This window comes from Macaca nemestrina, chromosome 10 (assembly GCF_043159975.1).
Source record: "Macaca nemestrina isolate mMacNem1 chromosome 10, mMacNem.hap1, whole genome shotgun sequence".
NCBI classification, from domain to species: domain Eukaryota; kingdom Metazoa; phylum Chordata; class Mammalia; order Primates; family Cercopithecidae; genus Macaca; species Macaca nemestrina.
Genome location: NC_092134.1, coordinates 53,881,153 through 53,900,608, shown reverse-complemented (window position 1 = coordinate 53,900,608; position 19,456 = coordinate 53,881,153). Strand labels below are relative to the sequence as shown.

Sequence of the window (19,456 nt, the reverse complement as noted above, 5' to 3'; positions counted from 1 at the left end):
TCTATGTTAGTCCAATCAGAATACACTTAGGACCTTCCCTGGGAATTCTGGATGTAGACTGTCTTTTCCCTTGGGTGGTATAGTGTGATGATATAAGACTTGTAGCTGGTGCAGTCATTTGCATCCATAAGAGGAAAGCCTAGAATGGCTGGAAGACGATGGCTGGGGCCTTGCTGATACTGTTGGATTTGTATTAGATAGGGAACAGACCAAACTGCTGTAACAAAGAGATTCTACGTTACAGAGACTGAAAAAGATAAAATTTCCTTTTTAAATTCTTTTTTTGCCTTTTTTTTTTCTTTTAGTGGAGAATGGGATCTTGCTATATTGCCCAGGCAGGTCTCGAACTTCTGGGCTCAAGCTATCCTCCCGCCTCTGCCTCCCTAAGAGCTGGGATTACAGGTGTGAGCACCCGCACCCTGCTAAACTTTTTATTTTCCTTATGTCTCCTTTTATCTATCTCATAACTATGTGGCTAGCCAAGACTGATAGGCAGTTTGCAGTCATGGGGTCAGTTAGGGACCCAGGATCTTCCTATCTTGTTGTTCTGCTGTTCTGCGAGGGTATTGTCTTCATGTTGCAAAGCCGGAGATGCTTCACCACCCTCCCATCACAGCCTTGTTTCAGTTACAAGAAAAAAGAAAGGAATAGTGGAGGGCAAGAAGCTTATTCTAATGTAGGGCTTATCAATCTAAGTTCTGTTGACATTATTTTCTGTTTGGGGTTGTCTTGTATATTGTATGTTTAGCAGAATCCCTGGCCTCTACTGCCTAGATGCCCATAGCATCCCTCTCTCCAAGTAATGACAATCAAAAATGTCTCAGACATTGCCAGCTGTCTGGGCAGGAAAACAGCCCCCCACCGAGAACCCCTGCTTTAAGGATATCTATGGAGGTTACACGTATCACTTCCATGTAAGAGTCAGAAGATAACAGTCGTCTGACTGTGTATCTCCCAGACAAAAGTCTGGGAGAAATATTTCTGGCTGGGTGAACTTTTGCTCAGGTCAAACTTCAGGGACTCTATTGCTAAAAAATGAGGGAAAATGAATTTCAGGGGACCATTCAAAATCTCGTCCACACAGCCGTACTTTTGAAGCTTTCTATCGTATTAGTCAGTAAGTTACCTTTACAATTTAAACAATTTGGAATAGGTTTTTCAGTCACTTGAAGTTCAGAGCCCTAATTGATACCAGTGTTATCATCTTTATCCAACACTGTAAGTTGGAAATAGTGAACATTATCCAAAGAAAAAAGGACAAAAGCAATAATACCTGAAGATACTCAGAAGCTGGGTACTGGCTGAGAAGGGATTGAATAAAACAGCAGAAATGAGGCTATTTATTTTCAAGAGAACTGTGGTTGAAATGGAAAGGCCATGGTCACAGGAGCCTGCGGTCACTGTAGTAGTTTAAAAAAAAAAAGGCAGTATAATTATGCAAAATTACCAAAATGAAAACTGCAGGCATCTTGCATTATTTGGCTTTGAACTGCTACTTTCTAGTTCTCATTGTAAATACAAAAAGCATTCAATGGCTCCTTTATATCTCACACAAAAGGATCATTGCTTACAGCCAGCTGTTTGGCAATTATATTTCTAGGAAGTTAGCATAATTTGAGATTAGAACTGCCTGAGAAGAGGGGGATGGTGATAACATTCTAGGGTATTAAAGTAGGGTATGGAATAGTGATGGTGGAAGCTCTGATTTTAGAAGTGAATGGTCTTTCCAAAGTTCATCTCAAAGCCAACAGTTCTGAATTCAAAACATATTTTCCCATAAGAATCTAATTTTTTTAAGTTATTAGATTAGCACAGGAGTCCTCCAACACCAGAAAAGAAAGAGATATGTACTTTACAGTAGTACAAAAGAAAATGCTGCAGGGCAAAGGGAGATTTGTCTGAAGGTTCAAACTGAGGAAATCATTAGTAAAATCTTCAGGGAAGAGGTGACTTTTAAACTAAGCTTTAGATGAGGAAAGAAAGAAAGGGCATTTCAGGCTGAAAGACAGTCACTTCAAAGACACAGTATTTAAAATTCTTGTTGAGGAATAGTAAGTGTCTACCATGAGTACAGCATAGGGTTTGTGGAGATATGACAATAAATCAGGACGGGGCTGTGAATGCATGGTGGAGTTCAGACTTTTTAGTCCACAAGCCACTAAAGAGTTTTAATGAGGAGGATAGTATGATCAAATATAGCTTTAATAATTATATGAAGAATGCTTTGAAATTGAGGGCATTACTGCAGGAGAATTGGATTTCTGATCTTGAGACGTGGTAGTGGGTTAGAAAGAGAGAAATAACCAGAGAAACAATGTGAAGTTAAATTGGCATGGGAGGTAGAGAAGAAAGAATCAAATATGGCTCCAAATTTTTAGGTTTATGAGATTGGAATAATGGCACAAGGACAGGCTTAAAAGGAAAGGAATGAGCTCAGTAGGTCTCTGTCTGCAGGATAAGAGAAGAGTTAAGGTGGTTGTGGCCTTATAGCACATGGGCTGCATTTACATTTCTGCAAAGCTTGCCCATTGGGGTCCCTATAATTGGAGAAAAATCACTTACTGGATTTTGTACCTAGTTCCAAAGTCTTCCTCCAAGTTTACTTTATATTACTTGTTTGGGATATAGCTCCACATGTTGAAACTGTGCCTCTAATAACAGTGTTGGTGAAGACATTGCATTCCAGTGGCAGATTCTGTGGTCAGAAATTTTGTTTCAACAGAGGTAGCAATAATATCGGAAGCATAGGTTGCATTGTAGAGTGTCTGAGAAAAGGGGTGCAGAGAAAAATCCTATCAAACGTGTTAAAATCATGTCAAATGTGATATACTCATAAGAACATGCTCTTGAACATCTTGGGGCAGAGGAAGGGATGGGAAAGAATAAAGGAGGATCATCTCATGCTCAAAGAGAGAAAAAGAAGGGAGCAAAGGAGAGTTTAGCAGGAAGGGTACTGTGGAAATGCCAGCAAAGGTGGGATCAGGGATTATCTGGAAAAGAGAGAATTTCTGGGGTGCCTGTTGATCCACATCCGAATTCCTTATGTCTATTCCCTCCACACAGTTGAAGTCATCAAACCAACCAAACCTTTGTATAGCATGGTGGGTGATGGAGAAGAACAGTAATTGGAGGAAACAGACATACCTCATATGCCATATATGTCTGTATATTATATATCATCTCCTCTTGCTCCCTGACCAAAAAAAGATGGCAGATTCATTGTATCCAGGGTATACTGATGGAGGCAAGTAGGATGGAATGCCATGCCTGAAGGACTAGGTGGAGGTGATAGTTCATGCCACTTAGAGCTAGATATTGGAGCATCAGGGCTAGATTAACCTGCTAGGTACTGGTTGCTGGAAGGAACCCTTCAGAAATGAAACTCCTACCAATTAATATGAGAGATCTATGTTTCACTCAAAGTTAATGCCAGAACATGTACTAAATGAACCAAAAAGAATGGCACCAGACCACAGGTGTCTACCTCATGAATTGTATTCAGAAGGGGCTGCCCATTTGGCAGAGTTGTAGAATGGCTAGTTCATCTTTAGAGTTGTTCATAGACTGAAGCTGATCAGGTAATTACAAAACCAGTCAAACAAGGTCGATATCCTCATCCCTGAAAATAGCTAGTGAGACCAAAGTAGTCATCTGGTCACCATGCTAGGATCCTCTGCTTCCCTCTCACATGGCATAGTCAGTGTTCCAGGTCTCCATTGTCTTGGAGTTGAGGAACAATTTGATTCGCTAAGTCATATCACTGTAGCTTTAACACAGTGACTTCCTATTCCTCATTCTGAATAGGAAAAAGTTTGGGGTGGAGAGTAGTTGTACAGCTAAGTGGAAACCAGAAAGAAGAAAACAGACTATAAAATTTTCTCAGAGCAGAAAGGAGTCAAGAGAAAAAGCAAGGGAGGAGGTATGGATATTACCTCACTCCAACAACCAATACATACTACCACATCTCTAACAACAACAAATCTCAAGCCTGAGGGATTCCTTTTCTCTAATTCCTCATTTTCAGCAGAATAAGGAAAGTAGATACTCCAGGCATAATATAGCTAAGTGTATCAACATTAGCTGGCCTCAGAATCTGGAAAGAAGCTCAGTAAATCAGTTTTGATTCACACTGTCCTCCAGCCTCAGTAATAAGATTCCATTTGGAACTCTGAGTTTAACTTTTCAGCTGTGTGTGATCTATTGATATCAGAAATGGGAGCAAACCATACAGGATGTTGAATCAGTTTCCCATCTCACACCGTGAGACCACCTCATATAGGTGGTAATGAAAGAAATGCTCCCTTTGTCTTTCATCTCATACATGATGACATTCTTCAAAACGAACCAGTTGTTTAGAGTGGGTATGCTTCTTTCCAGAAATAAACTGGGACTGGGATAGCTTGGCTTACTTGTGCAGCAAATGGGAAGACTTTTTCCCATTAGCTAATGGTGGTTACCAATTCAGCAAAGTGAGTTGAAGGAGAGTCTGATTCACAGATGCTGACTTCGATGTTAGCCCTTTCATAAAACCATAGTAATAATTAACAATGAAATGTGCCAGCCACACTTTGAATCACTTTCCATGTGGCAACTCAATTTAATTTTAACAACTTTATGAGCTAGGCATTATCATTTTCACTATTTTACAGTTGAAGGAGTTATGCCACAAAGAGGTGAAATAACTTCTCCAAGACCACACAGCTAGAAAAAAGCAGAGCCAAGATCCAAGTTAGACTGGCTGTAGAGTCTGTACTTGTAAACACTGCACTAAATTGTCTCTCTGACATATCACAAAGAGCAGCAGGTTTAGAGTCAGGATAGACTGGTTTGAATTCTTTAAAAAAAAAAAAAAACAGCCTTTCTGGCTGGGCGCAGTGGCTCACTCCTGTAATCCCAGCATTTGGGGAGGACGAGGTGGGCAGATCACTTGAGGTCAGGAGTTCAAGACCAGGCTGGCCAACATGGTGAAACTCCGTCTCTACTAAAAATACAAAAATTAGCTAGGCATGTGCCTGTAATCCCAGCTACTTGGGAGGCTGAGGAGGGAAAATCGCTTGAACCCGGGAGGTAGAAGTTGCAGTGAGCCAAGACCGTGCCACTGCACTGCAGCCTGGGTGACAAAGCGACACTCCATGTCAAAAAAAAAAAAGGACTCAACTACTTTTTTAAGATAAGTTAAACAAACAAAAGAAGTGAAGTGTCCCACGTCCTGCATCTATTCCATTAGCAACAAGGATTATCTAAATGATCATTGAAGATGGGGTGTCAGTATTTAGATGATGAAGGTTTCCATGAGTTCTTGTTTTGGGGAACAGAATGAATCCATACAGTTGCAGAGATGCAGAATGCCTAGAGACAGTAGCCCAACTTTTTGTTGCAGGTTTCCTATGCTATTTACATGTTTCAAAAAACCTAGTGAATGTTTAGATGTTATGCATGGTGTCCAGCAGCCGTACTCAGGAAAAGCAAGAGCAATATTTGTGAGTTTCATTACATCTTATTTTACTATTTCCATAAAATTTTGTTTTGTTGTGCAATCACGAGGACTTCTAAGCCACCAACAAACTGACAAGGATTTTGCTTTGCAGAACAACCCCTAAAACAGAAAAAATTCAATTATCCAGTGGCCTATTTTGTAGGAGAGGTAATCTTTGCTTTAGAATTTTCAAAAGTGTGTTCTTAAAGCACAAATGTGACTCATAGATGGGTGTATTTCCATTTAGAGGACTCAATCAGTAGCTGGGGATGGAGGAGCAAGGTCTAGATCTCAGAAAAAGTTACGAACAAGCTAGGCAAGAGATTAGGGATATCGCTAAAGGGACCCACATTCAGGACAAGACTTCAGTACAATGAAAGAACTAAAAGACACTTAGCTCCTTGGCAATCAAGACTGGAGGAAATGGAGAAGCAATCTAAGACTTCAGATTGTTGGGCTAAGAAGATGCTCAAATGTGCCCATCCAGGTACATAACATATAGTCTAGACTTATCCAGGCACAAAAGCTGATAAAGAACTCTAAGTTTCTCCCAGCTTTTGTTTTGATTAAGATGGGAATTTTGCCTGCAAAGTAAGTGCTTTGGTACCTGTGCCAGGGTCAATCTGCAAAGGCAAAGACCAAGACTTCCCGTTTATAGCAGTTCCAAACCTGCTCCACTTTCAGCCCTCTGGTTTTGTTTGTTTGTTCGTTTTTGTTGTTGTTGTTTTGAGACTCTGGCTCTGCTGCCCAGGCTGGAGTGCAGTGGCATGATCTTGGCTCACTGCAACCTCCGCCTCCTTGGTTCAAGCGATTCTCCTGCCTCAGCCTCTGGAGTAGCTGGGATCACAGGTGTGCACCACCACACCCAGCTAATTTTTGTATTTTTGGTAGAGATGGGGTTTCACCATGTTAGTCAGGCTGGTCTCAAACACCTAACCTCAGGTGATCTACCTGCGTTGGCCTCCCAAAGTGCTGGGATTACAGGTATGAGCCACTGCACCCGGCCCCCAACCCTCTGTTCTCTTTTTTATGTATCATGAAATTGTAGAATACATCTAAATCATCAGAACTGGCACCCTCTACTTACAAAAGCAACAGATCAGCAAGTCCTAAGTTAATTGACCTCACCATCTACCTCTCTTCCCCCTGCCTTCTATTGTTTCTCAAACATGCAGAAGGAGGTGCTATGTAGGGCCTTTGCAGGTACTGCTCCTTCTGGCTGATACCAGCATCCACCATACAGCCAAATGACTGGTTCTTTCTTGTCTTTTGGTTCTCAGCGAAAACGTTGCCTTCTCAATGAGGACTTTCCTGATCAACCTTATTAAAATCACCCTATTCTCCCCAAGGCATTAATAACATCATGTCAGAGCTTTTAGCAAAATCTGAAACTATCCTGTTGGGTTTTTAATTTGCTTACTGAAATGGCTGATGTGCAAGGTTTTTTCTTATCACTTATTGTGTTAAATTAATCAGTAGATACTCAGAGTGCTTCTCTTGAGAAAATCTATGCCTCAATTAGGTTGATAAAGTTTCAACACATGAACACAGGAGGCATATACAGTATATACATGTATTGCATCAGTGCCAAAGAACAACTGGAGACATGACTATCTTTATAAAATTGCAAGGAGTTGGATGGGGGAGCTAGGGGACTTTATAAAACAAACAAGGTCTCTGAACCAAAAATCAACTGTGTGTGAACCAAAAATCAGTTGGCTGTGAACAGTAACATGAATTATGTGTGACATTTTTTGCCTCCATTTACAACTGTTTACAGTGGATTATTTTTTTTTAACTGATCATCTCTTTAGTTTATGGAGCTGGTTTCATATCTCTAGGCCTGGTTTTTAAAGATATTCTTAATTTTGATGAAAATCTTCATTATGATCCCCTGGACTGGATGTCACATTTTTAAAAATCTCCTAACAACATGTATCCTAGTAATGTAGGCTTTGGGGTAGTGGGAAAAAGACAGGAATGGGAGTCTGAAGACCCAGACTGAGGCCCTAAATAAGTTCCACTTATTCAACAAAAACTGAATATGTGCCAGGCACTGTTTTAGCAAATTCAAATAGTGACTATAACAGACAAAGTGTCTGTCCCTTAGGAATTATGTTCTACTGGGGATGGGGGGGGAGATAAAAATACCCTTTTTTCATCTGCAGTTTTCTCTTCTAAAAATAGGTGGCATTAGACCAGATCATCTGGAAAGTTTCTCCCAGCTCTACATGTTCCGAGAGAGAGAAAAGAAAATTTGAAAGGCTTAGCAGTAGTTATTTTAGGGAAGTAAAATCCTAGATTTAAATTTTTTTTCTTTTTGGTCATCATTGCTTTCTGATATTTTTTCTATAATGAACATGCGTTACATATGAAATGGAAAAATGTTTAAGAAAAACAGTAGAGATTTTCCTTTCAACCGTGAGCATTGGTTTCTAGTGACCTGAAGGTACAACATTCATCCATTAGGAATGGGAGCTGTAAATGGAAATTGTCTTGCCCCTGCAGTGACTTATTAATCTTTGCCTAATGAGGCTTTAGGGAAACTGCTCAGGGGATCTTTATGCTCCTTTTCCCATTGCTTCAGTATGTACCAGTCTCTTCTCTTTTCCTCAAACACTTGAAGTTCTTCTCTACCTAGGAGTATTTAGGCTCAGTTGGCCTGATCTTACCCTTCAACCTTCACATCTCAGCTTAAATGTTACTTCCACAGATGCCTTACCAGAGCCAACTAAAACCTAAATTCCCTATCTACTTTACTACTCACCATATCATCCTTGGTATTTCCTATATTATTTCTACTATGCTTTTTTCTTACAGAGCACTCTTGTCAACTTATAATTTCATGTCTTTTGTTTCTATATAAACTTAGTCTATTTTTCCCCACAGTCTGAAGCTTCATTGTGAAGACAGGGATAGTCCGTTGTGTTGAGGCTATATTCCTAGGGCCTAACAGTGCCTATCACATCATAGGTATTCAACTAATATTGATTGAGTAAATTAATAAATGAATGAATAAAATGGTTCTTTTGTCCTCTCTCTGTTAAGAGTTTTATTCCCATACAGTGTTGTGCTGCAGGCAAGCCCTTCGCCAGCTCACAAGAGTGAACTGTTAATTTTTCAGGGATTTTGCAAGCCAATTGTTAAGCTTAGTGGCTTGACATTGGCCTCGGTTGGAGTATATATATAAATACCATAGACATAGGAAAATGCTACATGTTAAGACTTTTTTCTTCCCCAAAGAGCTGGTTTACCAGCATACCGCTACTCTCATCTTCTAAATCAAACTATAAATATTGAGCTGTCATGCAAAAAGCATGCCCCATAGGTTACTTAAAATATTTCAATAAAAATTACTGAATTTAAAAAATACTAAATACATGCTATGTAATTATTTACCCATGGGAAATACTTAGTTCTTTTATAAGCTAAATTATAATCTAAAATATGTGTCTCTGATCTCCTAAAGTTTCTTTCCTGTTTTTCATTCAGATCCTTATGTGAAGATTCACCTGATGCAGAATGGTAAGAGGCTGAAGAAGAAAAAGACAACAATTAAAAAGAACACACTTAACCCCTACTACAATGAGTCATTCAGCTTTGAAGTACCTTTTGAACAAATCCAGGTAATGTCAAACATAATTTTGTCTTCCCACTCAATTTCATTCCTTCAGACCACATAAATTATACACACAGACCTTGTAAGTTACCAGCGCACATGCCTTCATTAGAACTGCCATTCTTTCTCCCATGCACATTTGATGCTTGAGCTACATCAAGAAGGATAGGATAAAATATACAGCGCAGGATGTGCTGACTCATCAGCCCAAAACAGCTGGCACTGTGTTGAGCGGAAAAAGAGGAAAAGCAAGTAGGAAAAAGAAAATCAACAGAATAATTCTGCTCACTCAAAAAGTGCATCTATAAAAGTTAAAAAGCCCAGAGAAAAACATGAGCTTTCACTGTTTACTCCCAGACCATAAATAAGTCTCCTCATCAGATCTTTAGAGCAAAAAATAGTGACAAGAGAAATATTTTTGGTTGATGCTAAATATGCCGCATATTGAGTCTTTATTAAAAGATGATTAACAATAGAAAAATTAGGCTAAAGTTGTATTTTCAATTATTTAAATTCAGCTTCCTGTGTCTGAGTTGGAATGGATGGCCATTTTAGTAAAAATGGAGACTTAATTTGCCAGACAATAATTATGATGGGAAATATTCTATTAAATGTCCTTGTAGTTAACATGTTCAAATTAAGTTGCTGCATGTAGCCACAATGATAACATGCAACCTTATCATTTAGGGGTTTTTAAAAATATTTACATTTTCTCACCCCATCTCCATAGTTAGCCTATAAGAATCTAAAGTTCCGCAGGGCGCGGTGGCTCAAGCCTGTAATCCCAGCACTTTGGGAGGCCGAGACGGGCGGATCATGAGGTCAGGAGATCGAGACCATCCTGGCTAACCCGGTGAAACCCCGTCTCTACTAAAAAATACAAAAAACTAGCTGGGCGTGGTGGCGGGCGCCTGTAGTCCCAGCTACTCGGGAGGCTGAGGCAGGAGAATGGCGTGAACCCGGGAGGCGGAGCTTGCAGTGAGCCGACATAGCGCCACTGCACTCCAGCCCGGGCGACAGAGCGAGACTCCGTCTCAAAAAAAAAAAAAAAAAAAGAATCTAAAGTTCATATCCAATAATTTTGGGCCATTTCTCGCAAATCTTTAATGGGCATCATAGAGTCAAACTGCATAAAACAACACTGTTATTACATTTTATTCAATAATTGGCACAGGTGTATATTTTCAGTGATGTAAAAGTTTGCCCATAACTTGAAGGAGAAACAAAGAGCAGACATCAAACCTACAACGAAGAACCTTCTAAAGGTCCGCAATAACAAATATTCTTTAGTATTTTATTTTATTTATTTTAATTGCCAAATAGTAGTTGTACATATTCATGGGGCACATAGTAATGTTTTCATATATATAATGTATTGTAATCAAATCAGAGTAGTTAGCATATTTATCATCTCAAACATTTATCATTTGGTTTGGGAACATTCAATATCCTACTTGTAGCTATTTGAAATTATATCATATGTTATTGTTAACTATAGCCATCCTATAGTGGTACAGAACACTAGAACTCATTCCTCCTATGTAGCTGTGATTTTGTATCCTTAAACAAATCTCTCCCTATCTTCCCGTTCCCAGTCTTTAGTATCCTTTGTTCTACCTTTTAATTCTATGATATCAACTTTTCTTTAGCTTCCACATGAGTAAGAACATAGTGTTTAACTTTCTGTTCCTGGCTTATTTCACTTAACATAGTGTCTGCCAGTTTCATCCACTGCCACAAATGACAGGATTCATTCTTTTTTATGGCCAAATCATAGTCCATTGTGTATAAGTACCACATTTTATTTATCCATTCATCTGTTGTTGGACACCTAGGTTAATTCCATATGTTGGCTGTTGTGAATAGTGCCATACCACCCTTAATAGGCCCAGTTGTGTCTTCATTTACCTTTAATCTATTCTTAGAAGACAGTATCTTATGAATGAATCACAGCTTTATTCCATGAAAAAAACTAATATAGCTACCTTATTTTATATATATATAAAATATATATTTTATATATATAAGTATAGCTATATAATATATACATATATAAAATAAGTATAGCTATTATATTAGCTTTCTTCATAGAAACATTAATCCAAAGACATATATATATATTTAAAAAAATGCCTAGGTCCAAGTTAACCACTTTATGTATGTAATCTTATTTCATCCTTAGAAGAACTTTGTGAGAAAAGTACTATTGTTATTATCCCAATTTTATATGTAAAAAAACTAAGGCTTAGAGTTTCTTTATCTATAAAGTAGGAATGATAAGAGTCCTTGTCAAAGTGAGATTATGCAATAAAAGCACTTGGAACAGCGCCCAATACATAGGAACACACAGTAAACGATCCTATCATCATCATCATTATTATTCACATGCTAATGTCCTTTCTTTTTCAAGTTAGCATTTTATTAGAAAATGGATCTAACCATAAGATTAAATCAGTATACAAATCAGTGCTGTCTAATAGAATTTTATGACGATTGAAATATTCTGTCATCCATGCTGTCCAATAATATGGTAGCCACAGGTGGCAAATGAGTACCTCAGTCACTAATTTGACCAAGGAAAGTTATTTAACTTCCATGTATTTAAATTTAAATGGATACAGCTAGATGTGGCTGGTAGCTACTGTGTAGTATAGGGCGTCTTAAATTACCAAAAATAACCAATAACTCTACCATCTTCATATTGGTTAATAGCTTTAAATATAACATTTATCATATAAATTTTCCCATGGTGTCAAAATTATACATACTTATTTATTTTCAACATCTGTTATATAAGTAAATGCAGAGGACACCGGTTCCCTCTTCCCAATAACTTGTTCGCTAGCCTGAACCAGTGGGCCCCTTGCTTTGGACCCACTCACAAACCCTCAAAACATCAATTTCTTCCAACAGTTTATTTGCAATATTTCTTCAGTGAACTCAAAGTTCTAAGACCTTATTCCTATGGAAACTAACACCTCCTGGCATTTAATTTTTTTAATTTCACTAAATAGTATAAAGCAAGGCACTGAGATGAAAACTCCCATTGAGCTACAATTCTATGCCTTTAAAATAAATATCCTTTTCAACTACAAACTGCAGAAAATGCAAATATATCGAAAGTGAAGCACATGAGAAATAACACATAGGTTAGATTTCTGGGGCAGCATTTCAGAGGCCATAACATTTTGTCAGGACAGACAGAAACTAAGCCCAATACAGAGTACATTAGACATGGAAACAATGAGCATTCCTTTGGCTGTATCCCTCTTTCTCTACTCCTTGAGTCAGTTTGTTCCTTTTTTTTCCTTTTTTTATAGGTGGCAACTTTTCTAGTCTTTACCTTTTCCTAGAAAAAAATAATTGAGTATTTCACATGCTAAAATAGGGGTTTAAGTTTCCCTTATCCTGAGGTTATAAGACAATCTGCCTGTTCTTCTGTCTTTCTCTATCCCTATGAAACGTATTATGAAAGAAGCAAAATACGCGAATTTCTAAATGCATGTGAAAATGTCAGACTTCCTCCCCCAAATGTAGAAATAAACTACATATGCAGCTGGAAACATTAATCCAAAGGCTTCACAAGGATATTTTGTCTTGAATGCTACTAATCAATGCATTCCTAAGTGGAATAATCAAACTCTAAAAACTTCTGTTGCCTTTGTGTATCATGTGCCCCGCCCCATTCATTACAATATGATTGCTTCCTGATAAGTTTGCTTAGGACAAGTTCTAAGAATCAATATAGCCCTCTTCTTGCTTCCAGAAACTACCCAGTGGATAGTTAATTCCTTTAACAATGGAATCACTCCCAGGGAAGTTTGTCTCTTTTATTGCCAATGTGTTGCATTTTACATTCTAAATTCCACTTTCAGAAGTGATTGCTTTCTCTGTTCTGAAGCTGTGTATCAATGACATTTCTCATTTCATTAATATAATAAATCAGTCTTCAGCATATAAAGTCCACTAAAGGGCTCTAACTCAGCTGGCTCTTCATCTGGCCCTAGCTTTTATAATTATATTTTCTGCTACTTTTAACTCTGGCAATAAATGTTATATATTCCATTTATTTTAAACTCTTATCCTTACACTCAGCTGTTAGATTGAAACCATCACATATTCTGCTAAGTAAATTAATTACTCAGAAAGTAGAACTGAAATGTGCTTTTAAAAAGTATATCTTTTATACCATAATAGTACAGGTTTGCTTTCATCAGTTTAATCATTCAGAAAAGGAAGTTATCAAATAAACTTTCAAAATCTGATGGAATCATTGAAGTAAATCCTATGTAGCCTAAAATGATATTTACATTTGATATCAATGCCAGATACATAGTAGTTACTCAGTAAATGTTTACTAAGAGAATGTATGGATGAGAAAAAAAATCTTTATTACTAGTTTTTAAAGACTTTCACTATAATGTCATGTTTTATGCTCACAGTCATATGATTAGTTGAAATTCTACATTAATTTTTTTGTAACATGCTGTCCCCCCTTGAAATTGGATTATTGCACATGGTTGCTTTGGGAATTGTAATCAAATAGAGTGGCCTGAACACCAATGCTAGAACTTTCACTGATGAGACAATTGAAGCAAATGAATTTAGAGGTTAGCACAAGTTGACACAGACCCCATGGCACGGAGGTTTACAGCATAGGCTCTGAAAACCAAACAACTCCTTCCTTAAACAACCTCAGACAAGTTATCTAACTTCTCAGAGCTTCAGGCATCCTTATCCGTATAACGGCAATATTAATAGGATCTATTATGAGAAGTAACTGAGTTCATTCATGTAAAAGACAGTGCAACATATATAATAAAAATTAACGTTTGAGTAGTAAGATGATGATGGTGACAATTATGATATAGTAATGGAAAAAGGAAATTTGGACTCAAGTTTCTACATTCAAGTCATTTTCATCCTCATCCTAGTGCTTGGAGACTGATTCTTTTATTTCCAATTCTTTAGTGCTCAAGGAAGCTTTATAGTCGGGCCTTGTCTCTAGAGCTAGATGATTCATATTCGTTTCATGTCTTCTTTCAGAAAGTGCAGGTGGTGGTAACTGTTTTGGACTATGACAAGATTGGCAAGAACGATGCCATCGGCAAAGTCTTTGTGGGCTACAACAGCACCGGCGCGGAGCTGCGACACTGGTCAGATATGCTGGCCAACCCCAGGCGACCTATTGCCCAGTGGCACACCCTGCAGGTAGAGGAGGAAGTCGATGCCATGCTGGCCGTCAAGAAGTAAAGGAAAGAAGAAGCCTTTCTGCATTTGCCCATATAGTGCTCTTTAGCCAGTATCTGTAAATACCTCAGTAATATGGGTCCTTTCATTTTTCCAGCCATGCATTCTTAACACAATTCAGTGGTACTTCGAATCCTGTTTTAATTTGCACAGATTTAAATGTAGAGAGCCCCTAAGTCCTTCATCATACCACTGCCCTCCAAATCTACTCTTCTTTTAAGCAATATGATGTGTAGATAGAGCATGACTGAAATTATTTATTGTATCACACTGTTGTATATACCAGTATGCTAAAGATTTATTTCTAGTTTGTGTATTTGTATGTTGTGTTTCCTAATCTGTGTATATCTAGATGTTTTTAATAAGATGTTCTATTTTAAACTATGTAAATTGACTGAGATATAGGAGAGCTGATAATATATTATATGGTAATATAGTATCGTCTGCATTCCAGCAAAAATATCAACTTGTAAGGCACTAGTAGAGTTAAACTGACATCTTAAAGGACAACTTAAACCTGAGCTTTCTATTCAATCATTTGAGAACCAAGATAAACTTACACCACATACTTGGTGGGTGAATCCAATTTTGTAGAATTCCTTCACAGGCAAAATAGCATGATCTGAGCAGCAGCATCCAGGCTGACCTCAAGGAAGCATAGCCACAAACCAGAATAGCATCTGTCTGTACATATTTACAAAGCTAAAATAATGGCTTCACTCTTACATTTGAGGAAGCAACTGAACAGGAGTCAATGATTTCATATTACTCCTTGTAGAATAACAACAAGGTGTTCCGTGCGTGTGTGTGTGTGTGTGTGTGTGTGTGTGTGGTGTGCACACATTTGTTTGGGGTTGGGGGAGAAGAAGCTAAGGGGAGAAGTTAACATTTATGAACTATTGCCTGACTATTTAAAAAGAAAAAAGTAGCTCTCCGTTATCACCTTTATACAAAATGTGCATCCTGTGAATTCTGTTCCAGATTTCACACCTATCGTAATTCCAAAAGGTTTGCACATTAGAGTTTGTAACAAAATATTTTATTATATAAAACCAGATTAGAAGGAATGCAGGATATTTTTAACACAGCAATCTGTGCTTATTACACAAAATTACTTTGTGGTAAACAGACAGTATTGTAATCCCATCAAAAGATGAAAAAAAAAAAAAAAACCAACAACAATTAGCCATAGTTCTGAATGCACTTCAATTAAGCCAAAACAGACAGCTAGTGATCTTTTTATATGCTCTTTTTACTTAAATAAGTTTTAATTTGTCCTTTAAAAAAAGGTGAAACAAACCAAGAACAAGTTCTAGAAAACTGAAGCAACCTCTTACGTATACTAGATGCTTGATTTAGGAGGAGTTTTTAAACGTTTTCAATGTTATTATGTAGTAAATGGCACTATTATGAAGCTACTAGTCATTCCATAAGAGTCTTAAAGGACTGCTCTGTGTAACACTGTGACTGCCGTGTGTGCTTAGACCCGTAGTTTCCTCAGTGGATAGCACTCAATTTATTCCGTAGTGATATTGTAACAATACTGCCATTCCCTTCTACTGCACTGCCCAAGGTGTGTGTAGCACAAACAGTTCTCATTACAAAGGACCAATCCAGAACTGAAAAGCTATGCATAGGACAAGGAAGATACATAGAATGGGGTGGAACACAGCATTTTGTCAAGCACTGTGCAATATTCCATATTTTTCCCCACTATGGTAGACAACCACTTAGTGGAAGGGCAGCCTATTATCTCACGCTGCATCTAGCCTTTTCTCCCATTCACTTCTGTGACCCATTTTAATTCCCAGGCCACAGACAGTAACGATGCTGTGAAATGAAAGTTTGTCTTCACAAATACCAAAACAAAATGGAGGAAAACTAAGCATTGGCCTCATGTTCAGTCTTCAGGATATCACACCATGTCTTTTCAAAAACTAAAGAGAATTCAAAAAGGGCTGATGGTAGGCTTTGAACATGGGGTTGGCTGTTTCCCAATAAAACTGGAATTCCTGTCGTTACTGTTTCCTTATCAAAGAAGGGGCACTTTTGCCTTTTAGGCCAGACACAGCAAACGCTTTACAATTGGCACAGACATAAAGGATAAAAGGAAAATAACATCACCGTCTGCTGATGGTCCATACTTCTTTAAACACATAGGCAATAGAAAATACACACAAGTCAGAATGTGAAATTAAATAACGGTTTGAACAGAAAATTCAAACAAGACTCTTTCCAATTTAAAGGGCCAAACCCTACCAAAGAGAGGGAGTTGACTGGCTTTTAAAAAATATTTAAATACCACAAAAAACATTTAATTTCACTGTATTCAGCTTTAAGTTGTACACAGTGAAACCACACTTTAAAACAAGCAGGTTCAAGCTGCTGAATATACATTATTTCTTGCATTAAAGTACTACTAATGCATTCTCTTGCAACACTGCCAGAAATGGGATTGTCACCATAGAATTAGTTGGTACTATGCCATCTTTCACAAGTCAGTGATGGAACCTGCTTTATGACCAAGATTCATCCTCAAATAAACCACATGTACCCTTCTGACAAAGCTGTGTAAAGTATTAGAATCCGATGCTCTAGAAAGATCCTAGTTGCCTTTGTGTATATTTACTGCCTGCTTGAGTGTTTCTATGTGTGGGTTTTCCCTGTATCTTGTAGAAATGTTGGGGTGTTTTCTTCTGCCATATGGCTCGTGGCCTGCGAGCCAACTACTTCAGCTGTATTTTACCTTCATTTTTGATGAGGTGATTTAAATTTTGTTTCACTTTGTGTAGTGAATTCCACAGTAGTTTTCTGATTGTTGTTAAAAATGACTTAACATATTACACAGATATTCAATAAAAATGTTTTATTTCCTGTTGATGTTGCTGCCTTCCCACTCTTTTCCTTGCCTGACTCTGGTGGTAAGCCAGTGGCCTGTTGACTTTGGGGGACTCCTGGAAGCAGCAGCAGCTAAAGAAAACTGCACTGAATGCCAGCGTCTGAGTCACATCTAAATACAGAATGGCTGGAGGGACGACAACACCCGGGAGCATTTGGCCATGACCGCGTGGTGTTCCTGGGCAGTGTCATTCTCAACATGTGTTTCTCTATGCTTGTTTGTCATCAGTTCATCTGGCAAACTCTGAGGCTCTTCACTTTGCCCAACATGTGTCCTTCGGGGTTTTCACTCCAGAACCCAAGTCACATAGCTTCTCCAGAATGGGACTGAAAACAAGACTATTTTAACCCCAGTTTCAGAGGACAGCATGATACACTAGATTCTATGCCTACTGCAATTGCTAGGGGAAACAAGTAAACATTTTTCCTCCACTAAATTTAACATTTATCAAGTGCCTACTGTACTGGATGCTGGAGCCCACAGTCTCAGGCTGATGTAAATACACCATCCCAATGCACTGTATTTGCACTTAAAAGTAAGGGTGTTGGGTCCCTGAGGATTTTTTTTTTTTTTTTTTTTTTTTTTTTTAAACAGAGTCTCGCTCTGTTGCCAGGCTGGAGTGCCGTGGTGCGATCTTGGCTCACAGCAACCTCTGCCTCCCAGGTTCAAGTGATTCTCCTGCCTCAGTCTCCCGAGAAGCTGGGATTACAGGCGCCTGCCACCACGCCCAGCTAATTTTTGTAGTTTTAGTAGTGACAGGGTTTCACCATGTTGGCCAGGATGGTCTCCATGTCCTGACCTCGTGATCCACCCATCTCAGCCTCCCAAAGTGCTGGGATTACAGGCGTGAGCCACTGTGCCTGGCCTATCCCTGAGGACTTTTACTGGCTCAATCGTAGTGGATACCATGGTGTATCACCATGATCCCCCTTCAGCAGAGAGGTACTCTTGTTGCAGCTGCTAGAAGTAGTGCTTGCTGATAGCTGACAGCTGTGTTACTCTGTGCTCCACAGAAGGAAGCTGTCTCACCTAAGTTTATGCACCCTCCCTGGGAGCAGCCCACAATCGGCTGCTGATTCTGTATCTCTCTGAAGTGCCATCTCAGAATCGTAGCCCCAGGGGTTAGTGGAGACTGCTTTTGCCACTGCACTGCAGTTCAACTTCTTTCTCTGCCCTGTTGGTTTTCTTCACTGCTTTGCAGGTGTTGCTCCTAAGAGCACGCCCTCCAATAAAACCCCTTCCTGTACAGCTTCATCTCAGAATCTGTATCCTGGGGATCCTATCCCACAACACATTCTTTGGGGAGGAGATATCAAAGAGTTTTCTAGAGAGGATAATACAGCAAGCGAAGTACTAAAGGAACTGGCAGGAGTCATCCAAGTCAGGGAGTGAGCAAGAATTCTGCAAAATTTATCTCACTTGACAAGTGTATTCATGATGGAGTCTTTGAGGGCTGGCTACATCACACTTCCTTCAATCAGTACTATCAGTCATGGCCAAATAAAAATAGGAACTAAACCCAAACTGCTAAGACAACCACGGGAGAGATCGCTTAATAACTATATACTGTGAGGAAGTTGTTGGCAAAGGGTTCAAAAATCTAAGTTTATAAAAGGAAACTTAAGGCACAACTCGGGTTAGAAATTTTTTTTAAAAATCAGCATTAAACAATCACAATCGTTTGGTTTTCAATGGTGAGGATTCTGTTTCTTAAAATGCTCTTGAAATTTGATCTAAAACTATTTAAAGAATATTTCTTAATGAATTATCAAAAAAAAAAAACTTGCTTCATCCTTTTTCAATATCATTTTCCCAAAAGGTTTGAACGTCTAATGCAAATATATTAAAGATATTTATTAGCCAGGAAAACAAAACCATCTCACATATTTCAGGGAGAGAATGTAACATAGGAAACTGGCTGTATAGGGAGAGCTGAGAAAGCAAAGCAGAAATAAAGTAACTCAAAGATTAGTAGATAGCACCTCTAGGGTTGGGAGAAGAAAATAGAGAATGTAGTATTCATGGAGCCCAGGACTGGAAGGGAGGGACTGGAATCTTGGAGAAGTTTGCATGGAGACTCCATGATTCTAGGACCACAAAAGTGTATTAGGTGCTGGTCCACCCTGGAGGTGAGGGAACTGCCAGAAAACCCTGATCCAGTCTGCTCATTATTGGTAGAAGGAAACTGATAGAAGCTCAAGGCAGGAAGAAA

The 19,456-nt window shown here is 38.6% G+C and overlaps 1 protein-coding gene across 4 annotated transcripts in view; it reads left to right on the top strand.

The window, feature by feature from the left end:
* The window catches only part of LOC105473309 (synaptotagmin 1), a 593,369-nt gene extending 576,146 nt beyond the window's left edge, over window positions 1-17,223 (top strand). For all 4 annotated transcript variants that reach the window (XM_011727061.2, XM_011727059.2, XM_011727060.2 and 1 more), the window contains 2 exons: window positions 8,969-9,102; window positions 14,142-17,223. In XM_011727061.2, coding sequence (XP_011725363.1) covers window positions 8,969-9,102; window positions 14,142-14,348 — 341 coding nt within the window. In that variant the 3' untranslated portion in view covers window positions 14,349-17,223. The remainder of the gene's footprint in view (window positions 1-8,968; window positions 9,103-14,141) is intronic.
* The last annotated feature ends 2,233 nt before the right edge of the window (window positions 17,224-19,456 follow it).